General features: G+C 39.9%; 2 protein-coding genes across 5 annotated transcripts in view; one reads left to right on the top strand and one right to left on the bottom strand.

Annotated features, from left to right (window-relative positions):
• Nucleotides 1–457: 457 nt before the first annotated feature.
• On the bottom strand, nt 458–7,330 carry slc6a4b (solute carrier family 6 member 4b). The gene is made up of 13 exons (XM_082555374.1): nt 7,091–7,330; nt 6,498–6,632; nt 6,185–6,404; nt 5,903–6,041; nt 5,637–5,771; nt 4,595–4,698; nt 3,626–3,753; nt 3,406–3,518; nt 3,115–3,246; nt 2,811–2,910; nt 2,595–2,695; nt 1,913–2,080; nt 458–1,816 (listed from the first exon to the last, which is right to left on the bottom strand). The coding sequence occupies exons 1-13, from the start codon at nt 7,290–7,292 to the stop codon at nt 1,736–1,738; spliced, it is 1,758 nt and encodes a 585-aa protein (XP_082411500.1). The 5' UTR covers nt 7,293–7,330; the 3' UTR covers nt 458–1,735.
• A 2,971-nt stretch (nt 7,331–10,301) lies between these two features.
• Nucleotides 10,302–16,544, top strand: part of sgsm1a (small G protein signaling modulator 1a) — a 38,655-nt gene continuing 32,412 nt past the window's right edge. For 2 of the 4 annotated variants that reach the window (XM_082555428.1, XM_082555427.1), the window contains exons 1-2: nt 10,302–10,594; nt 10,725–10,768. In XM_082555428.1, the coding sequence (XP_082411554.1) occupies nt 10,576–10,594; nt 10,725–10,768 (63 nt within the window). In that variant the 5' untranslated portion in view covers nt 10,302–10,575. The remainder of the gene's footprint in view (nt 10,595–10,724; nt 10,769–16,544) is intronic. The other 2 variants (XM_082555429.1, XM_082555430.1) reach the window with 2 other exon arrangements.

The following is a 16,544-nucleotide window of genomic DNA, read 5'->3' as shown; positions in this document are numbered from 1 at the left end:
CTTGCCTGTTCTCTACTTCAATAGCAGTCACTGACACAAAAGGGCTTTGATCTGCACGTCCATCACCCAGCAGCTCATTGGGGAATCAAATGTTTCAAAACCACTTCCCACTCTCGTATATTTTCATACCTGTCAGCCTTGACGTGATGGAGCCGTGCTCAGATAAAACTCTGAAGGGTAGCGTTAGCGGAAATTGTACATGTGTGTGTGTCTGTGTCAGTGTGAGGGCCTGAGGAGATCAGAAGGTTTAAGCTGCTCTATTCGCCCGTATGTGGATGGATTGTGGATGTTGCAAATTAGCTTGTTAATTAGAATATCTAATAGAGGTGAACAATGACAGCCAACAGCCATTACAAAGACATGAAGATCATCATGTGGAAATTACAGTTCAGGAAAAGCACAGGGTGTTTGATATAAATAGTGGAATTTAAAAATCTTATGCAGTGTTTTTCTTCCTTTTGTCACATTTAATCTGTTCTATTGAAAAGGAGTACAAACGATAAAATACGCCATTTATGCTATAATTCATTTACACACACATGTCTACAGAAACCACACCGAAGAGAACAGAAAGCACAGAACAATCATCAACCTCGGGCATCACATCGTTCCCTAATTGTAAATAAAGGATAAAGCATTTCAGATAAGGTAACACTAAAACAGAGCTACTATTTATATGCAAAACACAAACAAACAAGCAAACAAACATTTGAACAGTCTCAAATTAGAAAGTGGAAATATTGTCTGGAGAGGCACAGAATCCATAGATATCAATACAACCTTTCCAAGTTTTGCAAATACAGTATAGCATGTATTCATATTAAGGCAAGACAGGCTATCTGGAGTTAAATGAAGCTATCAGACAAAGACCAGAAAATATTCAACAGTCTCATTTAAAATAATCATGAGATTCTTTTACATATTGTATTAGTGTCTACTTTAACTGTGAAACATACACTCACAGTTATGATAAGAAGATTACACTTTTAACACGGTCTTTGTCTGAGAGTCTCACTTACCTCCACTGCAAACACTAGTAGGGAAAAAAACAACTTTTTCAACTTTGACTTCTTCAAGCTGCTGCCTTTAAAATCCTATGCAAGCACTGTATTACAGACCTACTGTCTAAATACAAAATACATCAAATACACCGTAATACACTCTTTTGTTATTTACCTCAGGTTTTGGTTGTAAATAACACGAAATGACTCACTCAACCGAGATTAACTATGATAGCCTCACTGCTGCTACAACTGCAACACTGATGATCCCACTGTTAGTAAAGCTGAGCATGCAAAGCAACAACGTACATAAAATATAGAAATGTTCCCATGCAAATATTCCCATGTTCCTTGGCATCATCTATCTTTATAAGATGAAAAGAGACCACAGATTTTACCACTTAACTTGTACAACCACAAGAAAGCAAAACGAGAAAACTCTAAACTATCCTGGTGACGCAGGTCTGAATCGCTCTCTCTCTATCATTTCTGTTTCTCTCTCTCACACAAACACATACACACACATAGGGCAGAGATATGAGTATCTCAAATCCTCTCAAAATTAAAAATTTAGCAGCATTTACCTTTATACAGAGTGTACATACGCAGTGAGAGTTCAACACCATTAACTGGTAATCAGTCATAATGTTAGATCATGTTTAGGTTCAGCCATAAACAAACCTACAACTGTGGTTTTAATGGCAATCTAAAAGCACACAGAGATGTTTATCTCTCTATGGTACAGTGGCCATGTTGAGGTTCTCAGCGTGGATGTCTGGTATTGTCCTCTCGGGCCTCAGACACACGGCCAATCTCTGTGGAAAACAAGGGACGCGTGCAAACGAAGCAGAGGTTAGATTAGAAGAAAATGCATCAGAAACAGTTTCAGGACTTTGCACGCATCCACCGACCTGTTTGAGGGAACCAGGGGTCCACACCAGCTTGTAGACCATGTAGATTGGGACCCAAATGAAGGATGATAAGCCAACGATGTACCCGACTATGATGCTCCAGTCCGGGTACTTGTAATCAAACAGTGCGAGGGGTGGTGCTTTCAGCAGGGAGCTCACAATGATATACTAAGAAGATATGGGATACGCAGCATTTCCATATATGTTAATATATGACCTGTACTGAGTCCATTATTTAAAAATATGTAAAAGAAGTCTTATTGGTGTAGATTTCTAATTCTAAAATGTCATCAGGACAACAACCTTATAGGTGGATGCAAATAAGAGATTAGGGTATCAAACAGCATATGTCTGTGTGCATGCTAGAAAATATTTAAGGAAGCTACTTCACAAAGAGAAGAATTTAATCTACAGAGGGGGCACTGAACTGTCTGCTCTCTTCAACTTTAAAGGCCACTGCTGAAGCTGTCTTTTGATCCTGCAATGAGCTTTCTCTCATATCCTTGTCTGCTACAGCTCACTGATCTCTGAGTGGCTTAACTGGATGATGCTCATTTGACCCAAAGAACTATGTGTTAAAGTATTTACAATGAGTGAAGATAACTAAAAGATCTTGTCGTTTTTATACAGCATAACCGCTGACGTTACGACTGAACCTTTGGGTGTTCAGAGTATCTCTCACCGCCAGAAACGCAGGACTGATAGCAACCCAGCACACTTTCCAGAACAGTCCCGGGGCTTTCCCAAGCATAGCCTGAATGTCATTGCTAAATCGATGGATTCCTGAAATCAGCAAAAATAATACAATCCCTTATAGGTCACCAATTTATACTGGTGATAAAAGAAACAGAAAACTAGTCAATAGATTTCTTCTTTTTTTTCCTTTTTTTTTTTTTACCATAGAACCAGGAAACTGCAATAGCCTCAAGGAAACCCACTGCAATAATTGAGCTTCCAACTCCAAACTCCTCCAGCAGCTTCACCACGTAGGCACCACCCTGCCAGTAAGATTTTACAATCATTGATCATCAGTCAGCACTCATTTCCCCTCATTTGAGCAGCAGACAGTAGATAGCACTACTCCAATTTGCTACAATGTATCCAGAGCATTAATTATAATTGAAGGTAATTGTTTTAAAATATTGAGGCGATGCTTTTTGCTCTCTCGGGTTTGATGAGGATATAAAACACGAGTAACTTACATTGGTAAGGGTGCTCAGAGAGCCTAAAAAACAGACAACCACCAAGCACAGAACAAAAAGTTCCCGTCTGTGATAGAACTGATCTGGATATTCATCCAACACAGCAGTGATGATCGCCTCCAGCCCTCCAAACTGAAGCACACAGAGACAGCTGTTATCATTAGAAACATGTAGAGAAGTGTAAGGATGTTTGAAGTTCATGAAATAAGAAATATTGGACTGAATTTATGAATTTGAATCTGTGGTAGTAATCATCATGCACTGAATACTTCTAGGTTTCTCATCTCGTACCGTGCTGTCCAGTCCCAGTGTGATCATCATCACAAAAAAGATGATCGCGAAAAAGGTCGAGCCCATCATGTTTGCAATGGCCTCTGGGTAGGTGATGAAGAGTAGGCTCGGTCCTTAAAAGCACAGAAATGAACATGAACAGATGGGAGTGAGTATCTGTAATTATAATAGTTACAATACATTTTATTTAAAACAATGTTTTACTGTTTTGCCTGCTGACCTTTGTCTCTGGCTACATCCTCAACCTCCACTTGCCTCATCTCTGCCATGTAGCCCAGCACCGTAAAGATGACGAAGCCCGACACAAAGCTGGTCAGACAGTTTACCAAGCTGGTCACGATGGCGTCGCTGCCGAGGAGGAAGCAGCGCAGTCATTGAACTTACTTATAGAAAAACACTTTCTTAAACAACAGGTCTGTTTGCAGACGGAGGCAGAAATGACATTTTCAGCATTTCGCCTGGTTTTCTTTACAAATTTCTTAAAACTTTTTCTGAGACACTTAGCTCACACACACCCAACAAGCCGACAAGATACTGTTTGCTTATAAAGTATAGAATAAATAACTTACAATTAACAGATAATAAAGAATACATTAATTACACATGGAGAAATTAAAACTAGAATTTGCATATTTGAGTTTTTTTTTTTTTTTTTTTATTTGTTTATCAAGAGATTATGGAAACGTATATACATTGTATTGTATGCATCTTACATGACATATTTTCTCAAACATTTCTTTCCCAATCATTTTAACTTTTTCTTGTTAAACAAAAGAGAAATTAAAATACAAAAAACATATTTGAGTTTTAATTTGTATCACACTATGTTCAGCTTTTTAAAAAATTGGTTTATTTTTTTATTTTGGAAATTTATTGCTTAAAATTGTATCGTGCAATTTATCACATTTTTTTCTGAGGTAAAAGAAAATCACACCGTCGGCGCAGAAGTCTCAAAAACTCAAATAGTATCAAATAGTGTATCAAATGTGACACACTAGGCGTTACGGGGATAATGTTTCCAAAGCTTGCCGTTAAAATCAAACACAACGCTCAAAAGGAGATGTGTTTTCACTCGTGCAATGGTTTCAGCATTTCACCCAGAGCATCAGTCTTTACTATTTAAGCCACAACCACAGTTTCAGACAATAACTCAGTGTCTCATATGTCAGCAGGCACTGAGGGATCTTACCGATAGCAGTTGTTTGTGAAAGAGTTGTAGCTTGAAAGAGCCAAGAGGACCCCGAACCCTGGGCCCAGAGAAAAGAATATCTGAGCAGCAGCGTCCACCCACACCTACAAAACACAGAGGCAAAAATGCTCTGGGATGCTGTAGATTATTATGGTATTTAAGAGTATTAAAATAAATTGTCACTGATTAAACACCATCTAATTTTTCTTGTTTTTTTTAAATTTTATTTTATTTTGCCAAGCAGAGATTGGTTGTGTCAGTGGTACAGTGGGTACACAGCTGTATGCAGGGAGATCTGAAGAGCAGCTCGCATTCGGCATTAAAAAGAAGAGGACAGCGTTGGATATCGGGGAGGGAGACAGAAAGGGAGGCTTTTGTTAATGGCAGAAAATCTAAACCAATTATGCATCTTATTATCCTGCTCTGTGGCTTATTTATGCATCTCATTTCATCTCATCCATATTCTCTTCTAACCAAAGCACTCACACATGTTTTGCAAACAACAGCAGCGAGCTAAGAAGGAAGATGAGAAGGCGCGATAGATAGAAAAGAAATACAGGCTGATTCTCAGGGGACTAGTGGGTAGAATTAAATGAATATTTGGAAGATCCAGCTGTGCTGCATGTCTGAGTGTCATCATTTTAACAAGTTAAATATGCATTGGGATTTCTCCTCAGTGTTGGTTAAAATTATCAAGAATATCAACTTATTTGAGTCATTTCACCAGGACCTGCTAAGTGTGAAAGTTCTAAGAGGTTATAAGCACTTTTTTCATATTAGCAAAAAAATGACCCTGCTATAGATAAAATGCTGCTCTAAAAAGTGGCTGCATTGATTCTTCTCACATCGGTGAAAATAAATTATTCTTTTATTTACTTAATTTTTACACATGTCAAATGAGACTACAGGTAACTGAAAACGTATTCTCGTAGAACAAGGGTTTTATGGATCGTTTAAATTAACAGCATTTGTTTGTTTGTTTTTAACTTTAAATAATTATATAATTTATAACAAACCAGCTGGTCCCCCAGCTTCAACTCACACTGGTCTCCAGCAGCTTTCCCCACTGTGGTTTGAGATAAAACACCACACCTCTCCAGGCTCCTGGCAGAGTGGCGCCTCGAATGAGTAGGATAAAAAGCACAATATAGGGCAATGTGGCGGTCACCCACACTACCTGGTGCAGAGGAAGGCGATATATCAGAGTCAGAAACAAAGGTGTAAGAGAACCAGAAATCTAAGATAAAATCTGTGATTCAAGCAAAGAACATCCATTGTTGTGGCAGTAAAGCGACAGCAAAAAACTACCTTCCCTGAAGTCTTCACGCCCTTCCACAGGCTGAAGTACACTATGGTGAAAATGAGAAAAAGGCAAAGCATCAGCTGCCAGCGAACCCCACCAACATCTCTCAGCCCAGATGACTTGTGGATCTCAAGAACATTCCTCCTGTTGAAACAAAACATGGAACATCACGTTTTCAGCAACAAGATCATATTTCCCAAACAAAACCACCAGCTTGACTGTGTCAAGGATTCCCGCACAGCCGTGTACCTATGTGGTTTTTGCTACTCACACTTACATGCACTTACGTGTAAAATTCCTCTGCCGGAGACCTGGAGGCATTTGTCCAGGTGATGTTGTCCATGCCAAAATAGTTGGTGCAGTCGGGGGTGTTCCACACATTGTCGCAGTTAGTCCAAGGCAGGATGCTGGAGAACGAGGAATAGAAGTAGAAGAGGGCCCAGGCGATGATGGTGTTGTAGTAGAAGGACACATACAGAGCGATGACGCAGATGGCGTATCCTATACCTGAAACACACCAGGAAATGAAAAGAGCTTTGTAGCTGCAAATAAAAAATGTGTTTTGTCCGCACATGATCTGTCGAGCAGCTCAGGCCTCACCTTTGAAAATGGGACAGATGTGTTTCCATATTGATATGGCTCCAGTTCTGTGAAACTGTCCCAGTGCCAGCTCCATGTAGAAGAGCGGAACACCACCAAAGATGGCCATCAAAATGTAGGGAATAAGGAAAGCACCTGCATGGAGAGATGACATCTGAGGACATTTGTAAATGACAAAAACACTAACTTAAACCTGATTTTGGTTCCCATCCCAGCTTAAAGAGTGAATCTGCATGATTTAAGTGAAACTGACCCACTTGTTAGAGCAGGCAAAGAAAGAATTGTCCACATAGTCCTGTGATTCTTTTCCTAGTTTTTGTCCCCTGACCTAAAAATCTTATCTTAATATGAACTTGTTAAGCTCTTTTATTTTTTGAAATTATAAACAAAGACCAAATGCATTTCAAAGACTTTTTAATTGAGTTTCTAACGGATGGATGCTCTCTTCAGCACCATGGACAGTTTCTGCTGTCATCTTTTTCGAGCAGAAACTGTGAGATCAAAATCATTTGAGGACAGAACAAGTTTTACAAACAAAGTCCGCACATCCTAACTTATAGATCGACCTGCTTTTAAACCTTTAGCCTACTTACCGCCACCGTTTTGATAACATATGTACGGAAACCTCCAAACATTCCCAAGGTCCACAGCAAAGCCAATCACAGACAGGAGAAAATCCATCTTTTTGCTCCATTTGTCTCGGGACTCCGTCTGCGTGATGACCGGCACCGGGACCGCGTTGTTGGTGCTATAGCCGGGGTTCGGGGAGCTGTGGTGGGTCAGACTGCCGGCCATGACCGCTGAGTCCTGTCGGGGCACCGGACTGTGAAAAGTCAGGCAGAGGAACAGCTCCTCAGAGAGGAGGATGCTTCTCCTGTGATGATGACAGGGTCGAGTGGGAGGAGTTGTTGGTGCTACACTTGGGGATACCTGTCAGTAGAAATCATACCCTCACTTTTTAACCGTCTTTCAACTAAAACGTCCAGGATGATTTACAGACTCTAAAGCGACGATGCTAGAGTTGATCAATGCGATAACTCACTTTAAAGGCGAGAGGCCTGTTTTTGAACACGGTTGAATTTCACCAGCAGCAAAGACTGATGGGATTGCAGCTTTACTCACATTTTTTTTAAACTCCTTTCCCCTGAACGCATCATGATGTGCAGTAAAGTGAATGTTGAAGTTTCGCTGTGTAAGTCATCTCTTGCACGTCACACCATCGAAATTCAAAACTCTGCAACCTCATATTTTCTCTTTTTATCAATATGAATTAGAATTTGTTGCCGCCTGAAACTCAAACTTTAGAATATAAAGACTGAATTTGGATGAATTGGTACATTATGATCCTCATTTTCTGGGGATATCAGTGTCTTTATTTTTGCAAAAAAAGGCCAAGGAAAATTGATTTCAACATCTTATACCTGAAACATGAGTGAAAGATTAAATCAAACAACAGGCTTCTGACACAGTGTAACAGTAATTTTAACTAGTGTGCAATCGGTCAGTTTGAACTTCCACAGATTTAATACAGAAAGCCATAAACGGCACCTTGGACCATCTTGGTTTGCTGGTCCTGTGGCATCATATAGTTTGGTGAAGACAGCAAAATAGAATCACAGTAGCTTAACTGCACTGATTAGGGAAACCTAATAAAATGAATTTGTAATCAAATCTACCGCTTTTAGCACTGAGTAGTTTGAAAAGGCTACTAACTGGATAGTCAGAGAGCCATGGTCATGTAGGTCTGTGAGCGGAGAGAGTGCATCAAATGAAGTTACTTTGGGAAATGGATATGACACAGGATAGGACAGGAGACATCTAGTAATATCATAAAATTGTCACTTAAGAACCAAGTTGCAGCCGCACTGTCTGGCCTGGTGTCACATGGTTTACTGCCCAGCTTCCCCACCTGAAGCTGGGGCAACGTGCTGTGCAGAAGGATTGTTTAATAACTGTTGTTTTGGCCCTTTCCTGCTAAATGGACATCAAAGGAGAAGCAAAGAAGAATATAGATTATTTCCCCTTCAAGTTAGCACCTCTCCGGGTAATAGACAGAGAGGGAGAGGCAGAGAAAGTTATAATACAAGTGATAATATTATTGTCAGAGCTAGGATGGAGAAAAGCTGGGAGGGAAAGGCTGTGGTTATCCAGCCGAGGTGTAGGGGCCCCTGAGGGCCAATAACATAGCAACAAACCATACATTACTGGCCTTCTCAGACATACAAACCTGTCAATCTGCATTGGCATACATGTGCAGAAGAGCATCAGACTGACAGGAGCCTCCCTCACATGCCCTGGTGTCTGTTAGAGCACGTCGACTCTAATCACGCATCGACATGTGCATGTTGGCTTCTGCCAGAGGCTCTGCTGACAGGCAAAGAGGCCTGTATGACACAGCATTGTTATTTCTAAAGCTGGTGTTGGTGTGGTTTAAAAATCCTTTGAGTTGTTGTCATTTAGAAAATAACAAAGTCCCTAAATTTAACCTTTTTCATCTGTTTTGTATATTTATATCAAAATGTATTTAAATCAAGTTTTACTGCAACCCCTGTTATTTGTTATTTGATCTGTCCACTTGCACCTTGTTGTGATTCATAGGAACCTGTCCATTTTTTTAAATACATTTTTCTTCCTATACAGAACAGCATTACGCTAAAAGGCTGCAAATAAATGTGGAGTGTTGATGTTTGTGTGCGTTGAGCTGTGGTCTAAAGACAAACATTGCTAATTAGGCAGAGGATAGCTGGTGAGGAGTTTGGTGTGCTGTGCCGTTTACTCAGGCAGAAGTCCTGTTATGACACTTAACACGACATCCTATTACCTCACATTAACTAAAGGTGTGAGTCACCCCAGCCGGGGAATCCTGGGTTAAAGAGGATGCTTGTGAGGAAAAACAACGTGGGGGGAGAAAGGGGCCCAACCCTGCATCCCTCAGTCCCCTCAGTCTGTCATCTTGTGTTATCACTCCATCCTTTCACCACCTGATTCACCTGACAGCTCAGTCCTCCAGGCGTGGCTGGACTCATGGCCTTAAGATCTCCCACTCTATAGTTCACTCAAGTCTACTGTGGTTCTCCAACTCACATTGCAGGTTTCTCTAATGTGTTCTGAGTTGGATGCTATGAGAAAAAAATAAAGTAAGTGCAAAATTTAAATAAAAGGTGAAAAATGGTGATCCACGTGGACCTGCTGGTTATTTTTCTTCTAATCACTGGGTATAAATATATATTACACAGTCGCCATCTTCTGGACAGTGTGAGTTATAACTCTTTGTGGGGATATTCTGTTGCAGAATGACGCGGTTTTTCAAGCTTTTTTTATTTTAAATTTTACAGAAAAATAATGAAGAGTCATATCTGGTTTGACATGCAGTAGAGTGTTACAGTAGAACAGATGAGGGGAAGAATGGATCTTCATATATATTTTATTTTATTTCTTTTTATTCTCTTTTGCGCCTTTTGTTTTTATTTTATTCATTAATTTAGTTAGTTATTTACTTATTATTTTAGTAGTTACGGTTGATCAATGAATTTTATTTTTTTATTTGTTTATTATGTTAAGAACTGATTTTTATATAATAATTTTACCCAGAATTTAATTTAATTTTAGTTTTGTTTTGTTTGGCATCTTAATTTAACCGTTCTTCTACATTTTGACCACAAGATGGCGTAAGGACAAAAGATTTCCCCATCTGATAAATTTACGCAAAAACGAAGCTCTGATGTGTTTTAGTCATGTTTTAATTTCAGTAATAGATTTCATCCAAAATCTCGGTTAAACCAAATTATTTTTACTATCCTTGAGTCAGATTGTCGCTAAGATTTCTTGTAACTAAAGAGCGTTTGTAATACGTTGTATCCATACGGGTTGTATCCGTAAATAATATAGTCCACTCCGATTTTAAGGCTAGAAAGCTGTCTTTCGGTGAACATTTATTTCTCTCCCCTGGTTCTGACCCGTTCCCGGAGGGAGCGCAGCGTGTCTTTAAGAGGCGTGTGCTCGGAGGAGGTGGAGTCGTGATCCACATTGTACAAGCAGCTGATGGGAGGGTGCTGCGTTCAGACAGGAGACAGGATCCATGGCAACAATCATGGCAGGTGGGAGCAAAAGAACATTTTAATTTAAATTTATTTAAGTAACATTTGGCTCTGTTTGGGAACGCGGAGAAAGTTGAGTCGTGTCAGAAAGTAAAGATGCGCTGTTTGGTTTATTTTATTTGTGTTTCAGAGGCAGAGACCCGTCAGCGGCTGCTGCGCACCGTCAAAAAGGAGGTGGGTGTTTTCAGCTCAGCAGTTATCGAGTCGGAAAAACAAACATGTTGGTTCGTATGAAGCTCTGCAGTTCAGCCTGTGCTCGAAGAGGCTTGCCAGGTGATCCCTAACAAACACTGGCTGGCACCGTGTCAGCTGTTTCCTGGTGATGATTACAGATGTGTGCCTGTGGTGCTCATCTGTACCTCAGCCAGAAAAACACCAGGAAACAAGCTGATAGTAAGGGAGAAAAAGTAGAATACTAATAATAGTTATTAAAGTCCAGTAACAGTTTATGGTTGGTTAATTTGTTAAGGTCTGTTCTCAGCATGAATGATGTAGTGCTGCACCTCACTAATTATTTGGGTGGAGAAGCAGCACGAAGGAAGCAGATTGTCTTTAGCCAGTGTTTGTTGTGTTTATGGCACAGCAAACCATCAGCCTTCTGCCAAACCATTTGGTGATTCTAGACTCAAACTGTGTGTGTGTGTGTGTGTGTGTGTGTGTGTGTGTGTGTGTGTGTGTGTGTAATGAGTTTTGTGTATATGAAAGCTTCCATACATGTCACTGACATGATAATGACTGTTTAGACTGTTACATAAAGCCTGTGTTAATGAGGCTGGTGCGGGGATGCAAAGCTCGACCTGCAGGAGCATCTGTTTGGAGGAAGGTGTTATTAGATTAGCTAATGTTTTTATGGTTCATAGTGTTAAGCCCTTTGTTCCACAAAATGAATGCCTTAGTAAGAGTTTCATTAGATTATGATGAACGGTCGAGGTGATTGTGCCGCCAACACTCCCCTATACAGTCTTGAAGATAAGCAGGCACACTACATTCAGCTCAGTAAGTATTAAAGTAAACTGCAGGTGAAATTCTAAAGTCCGAGAGCCAAATGTCCTACATGTCACCAGTCATGGAGGGGAATGGTTGAAAATAGATAGTATCTATTGGCATGTTGGCTAAACCTTTGCCTTGATGGTGGAAGCATGATGGAAGTGAACATGTTGTGAGATGTCCAAACTGATGGGCCGTGCCTTTGTGAAGAGCCTCCTTTCATATAGATGCTGAAGGTAAACAAGAGTGGCACCATTTTTTCCCCCCACTTTGCTCCTTTTTTTAAAACATGTATTAAATCTCAGCAGCTTCCTTAAAGTAATAACACCCTTTCTTTCACACATAGCAACCTTATTTAAATCAGCAGCAAGCTTCTGGGGTCGTAATTGCGTCCACCCAAACATGGGACTGGCAGGAAACTAAAACTCCCCAACAGGAAGTTGATTTATCATAACAGAGACACGTTGAAATATTCACAGTAGAGCGATAACATTCTGACAGCTGAAATCTAAAACGAAAGCACATCCAGTGTATTGGAGATAGATGACAGGTGCATGTCTGTTAGCAGACTGCTGTGTGTTACCTTATTGTGTTTCCATTGTCCTGTAGTGGTGTATACTTTACAGTTAAGCGTTTTTGTTGCCCTTTGTTTGTACAGGGTAGGTTTTCTCAGTGTCATCCACGCCTTTCTAATATAACCCAAACCCTCCGAGTCTTGTTGGTTTTGGTCTCTAAAAGAATATTCAGATGAAGAGGGACAGTAACAGCTGTTTGATTGTTGCATGGAGACATTTTCAACCTTCATTTGATAAAAGTGTTTATGTTTTTTTTAACTTTCCTCTCTAATTACCTCATGCTCTACTGGGCTTTATTCCTTTAAATCATCACATCCTGAATGTTGTGAAAGGAAGAGTGTAGAGGCGGTGGCCTGATTTGTTTTCCTCTGCTTCTCCAGTGTTTATCTGTGGAGAGCAGACCCTTCCCATGATTAAATATGCTCTCTGTGTGCATAAGGCCTCTCAAAGATTCTTTCACTGGGGCTCTTTGTTAGCGTAGCAGCGACTTTATTCTCAGACAGCTTTTTAATGAAGATCAGCATTTTTAATGATGTAAGAATCTGAAAAGAAAAAAGAAGAGTGGAAAGTGTTACTTTCTTTTTTTTACCATATTCGATCAGGATACACACTGAGCTGATGGGCAAACAAATGACACATACAATTTACACTCTTTAAAACATTTTCATAATTAAAAAAGCATCACTGATCCTGGCAGTGATCGGAAGCTTGTAAAGGAGGTCCTTTTAAAATCTTTGACATCTGAGGTTCTCTGTGCCGATGAATGTCTAAGAGTGTGGCAAGTGATTTAAAAAGATATCTGAATTATTTGCAAGGAAAACTATTAGATGTTAAACATTTCACTTTGCCCTCCAGCAAATTTAGCCCACAGGCAGGACATTAGATGCAAAAAGAAGCCTCAGAAACCCAAAATGTCTTTGCATGACGTGCTGACAGTCTTTCAGAGCCTGGTGTCAAACTCCATATATCTACAATCAGAGCAATCAGAAATGTAGCCTGTGTGGAATTTTGTCAGGAAAAGCCTTTGCTGTCCAAAAATAGCATCAAAGCTAAGCTACTGTTTTACAAAGCAACCAAAGACCAGATCATTAGGAACGGAAATATATACACATACGTTTGTTTGGCCACAATATCAATAATGTAATGTGTTGTACTTATGTAGCGCTTTTCTAGTTTCACCCACCATTCAAACCACTTAAAGCACTTTATCTAGATCACAGCCAAAAGCCATTTAGAATCACCAGTTAACCCAACATGCTTGTTTCTGGATGGAGGGAGGAAGCCCAAGTACCCAGCAGATATGTTTGGTTCACAACAAAAACATCTTTTAGGAGAAGGTCCTCATTCCAACTTTGATTGGAAATGGAAATGTTATAGTTTGGGTTTGTTTCATGCAGCCTACAGTCATTTAGTCAACTATGAATTCAGCGTCATATCACAGAGTTCTGGGTCAGTCTATCCAAAAACTGAACCTGAGCCAGAAATGGAGCTTTCAGCAGGATAAAGATTCTGGTCCCAATAGAAATCCACTAAGGAATGTCTCAATCAGGAGAAACTGATGGCTTTAGAGGAGTCTAATAAAAGCTAAATTGAGACATCCTTCAACATTTTTCAGCTGAAGAGTGGCCAAAATCAGAGATAGTGGAAACTTATTCAGAGGTTTTTAGGGTTTTTCTTTTTTTGCTACATCTATTAAATCTGTTGATAACATTTTTGAAAAAGCTGTATCTACTTCTTCAGTCCCTGAAAGGAAAGATAGACGTTGTTGTTGTTGTCTGTGCCATTTTCACATCAGTTTATGGTTTTTATTACTCAGTGTGGGCCGTGCCATATGGTGACTCTATGCTGTGTGTTCTCACACTCTCCTTGCCCAGCTGGTTTTGTGCCATCAGTCTGCTCAAATATACCTGGATGTGGGCCATTATCCAGAGAGCGCAGGATGTCTGTGACAGCTGAATTGCCTTCTGGTGCAAAATTGTTTTAAATAAGAAATCTTATTTGCCTCAGCTTTGATACAGAGCCCCACTCTGTCTGGCTGCATTTCGCTCTGATCGTGCTGCTCCCTCCGCCTTCTTGAAAATCACGTGTGCACGTGCACATGCACACAAACAGAAATACACACCTGTGTTTGCTAAAGGAGAGAAGGGGCAATAGAGAGAGGGAGAGAAACTGAAGAGCTGTGTCATTTAGTTTCCTGTTTAATTTTTTACTGTTGGGTCTTGAGTTCCTCCTGTCTATAAACGAGATTGCACAAAAACTACCAAGCGGAATTTCATAAAACTAGGTGGAGAGGTAGAGCGCGGTCAAGGGAAGAATCTAGTAAATATTTATGCACATCCGGAGTACTTTCTTTGAAATTGCTAAATAGAGCTTTGGCCTTGGCTTAATTACATTTTGAGGACAAAAAAAGCAAATGAATCAAAGTGAGAACTTTTGCAGGTAGTCAAACTGAATAGACTGAGAGATTGACTGTTTATAGAGATTTTTCACTTTAACTGTTTGTGCAGCAAACACAGTGGAGGTCTGTGAATTTCATCATGTTGTGTTGATTGCTTGTGCGTATACTCCTGGTCTCAGGGATTTGTACAAGAACCAGTTCTTCACAGACGTTGCAAGACGGAGACTCTGACTCAGTAGTGAGCAGCTACTAGATACAAAGCAGATTATGGAGTGGCTACAGCACTAATCCAGGGCTGATGCATTCATTTTGCAGGGACAAATGCAGGGAAAACATCAGATATTATTATTGTATTAGAAATTAATATTTCTGAGATTGTTTCATTAAAAACTAGCATCTCAATTCCAAAAAAAGTTAGGATGCTGTGTAAAATGTAATGACCTGCAAATCTGATTATTTTCAGTAGAACATAGAAAAGATATCTATGTTATATTTACACAAAAAAAAAAAACTTTCTCATGAAAAAATATAAAATAAAAATTTTACAGGGGCAACTAAAAGCTGGAAACGTAAGTGGTAATTGCAACTAATTAGTTTGACTGACAGCAGGTCAGGAAGATGATTGGATATAAAAAGAGCATTTTAGAGCGGTAAAGCTCATGAATCTTCAAAAAGAAATTGTGGAAAACTTTCAGAATAATTTTCCTCAATGTAACATTGTGAAGACTCTTTATATCCCATCGTATACGATACATAAAATCATCAACAGATCGGAAAATCTGGAGAACTCTCTGTGTGCAAGGGACAATGATGAAAAGCAATATTGGATGCACGTGATTTTCTGGCTGTCTGGCAGCACCACATTAACCACCACAACAGAACATTTCTGTTGTGGAAGTCACTGCAGGGGCTCAGGAACACTTACAGAAATCACTGTCTGTGAGCACAGTTCACCGTGCCATCCACAAATGCAGGTTACAGCTCTGTGACGCAAAGAAGAAGTCGTATATAAGCATAATCCATAATAATGCTGCCATCTTCTCTGGGACAAAGCTCATAAAAAAACAGACTAAGGCAAACTGGAAAACTCTTCTGTGGTCAGAGAAGTCAAAATGTAAAAATCTTTATGGACCATCCGATTTATTTTCAGCTCTCAGTTCAAAAGCCTGCGTCTCTGATGGTATGTGGGTGCATTAGCGCTTCTGAAATTGGCAGTTTGCATATCTGGAAAATGCACCATCAATGCTGAAAGGTGTATAAAAGTGACTTATTAAAGGAATATATGCCTCCATCCAGATGACTTTTTTTTTTCCAGGCAAGGCCATCCACATTTCACCGAGACAATGCTAAACCACACATAGCAGCTGTTACAGCAGCATTGCTTCCTGCACTCCATACAATCCTGACCTTTAACCACTTGAAGACATTTGATGCATCATGAAAGGAAAAATATAACAAAGAAGGCCCAGGACAGCTGAGCAGTTAGAATGCTATGTCATTCAAGAATGGGACAACATCCATCCATCCATTTTCTTCTGTTTAGCCAATTCAGAGTCACGGGGAGGCTGGCGGCTGTCCCAGCGGCCATAGGGCGAGAGGTGGTTTACATCCTGGACAGGTTGTCAGTCTGTCGCAGGGCTAACACAGAGAAACAAAAAACCAGTCAACTCACATTCACACCTATGGGCAATTTTGAATCACCAGTTCACCTAACCCCATTAACTGCCTGTGTTTGGATTGTGGGAGGAGGCCGGAGTACCCGGAGAGAGACAACAATTCAAAATGAGCAAATATTACATATGAAATAGTAAAATGTCTCAGTTTAAAGATTTGATGTTTTCCATGTTCTTCTGTGAAAAAAATGTCAGTTCATGACATTTGGAAATGTGCATTCTGTTTTTATTTACATTTTGCACAACATCCCAAATCTTCCTTTCTTTTTTTGAAAGTAGCCCTAGTGACACTTTTAAATCGATAGGATAGGATTACC

This window comes from Aulonocara stuartgranti (genome assembly GCF_965226115.1).
Source record: "Aulonocara stuartgranti genome assembly, chromosome: 12".
Classification (NCBI taxonomy): Eukaryota; Metazoa; Chordata; class Actinopteri; order Cichliformes; family Cichlidae; genus Aulonocara; species Aulonocara stuartgranti.
This window is presented reverse-complemented; position numbering and strand designations above follow the sequence as displayed.

Bases quoted from the DNA above. Each gene is read 5' to 3' on its own strand.
- slc6a4b (XM_082555374.1), bottom strand. From the start codon at position 7,292: ATGGCCGGCAGTCTGACCCACCACAGCTCCCCGAACCCCGGCTATAGC. The intron at 4,699-5,636 runs GTGAGTTGAAGC...TGTGTTTTGTAG, and splicing joins GAAAGCTGCTGGAGACCAGT to GTGTGGGTGGACGCTGCTGC. The intron at 3,519-3,625 runs GTCAGCAGGCAA...TGTGCTTTTAAG, and splicing joins GGATGTAGCCAGAGACAAAG to GACCGAGCCTACTCTTCATC.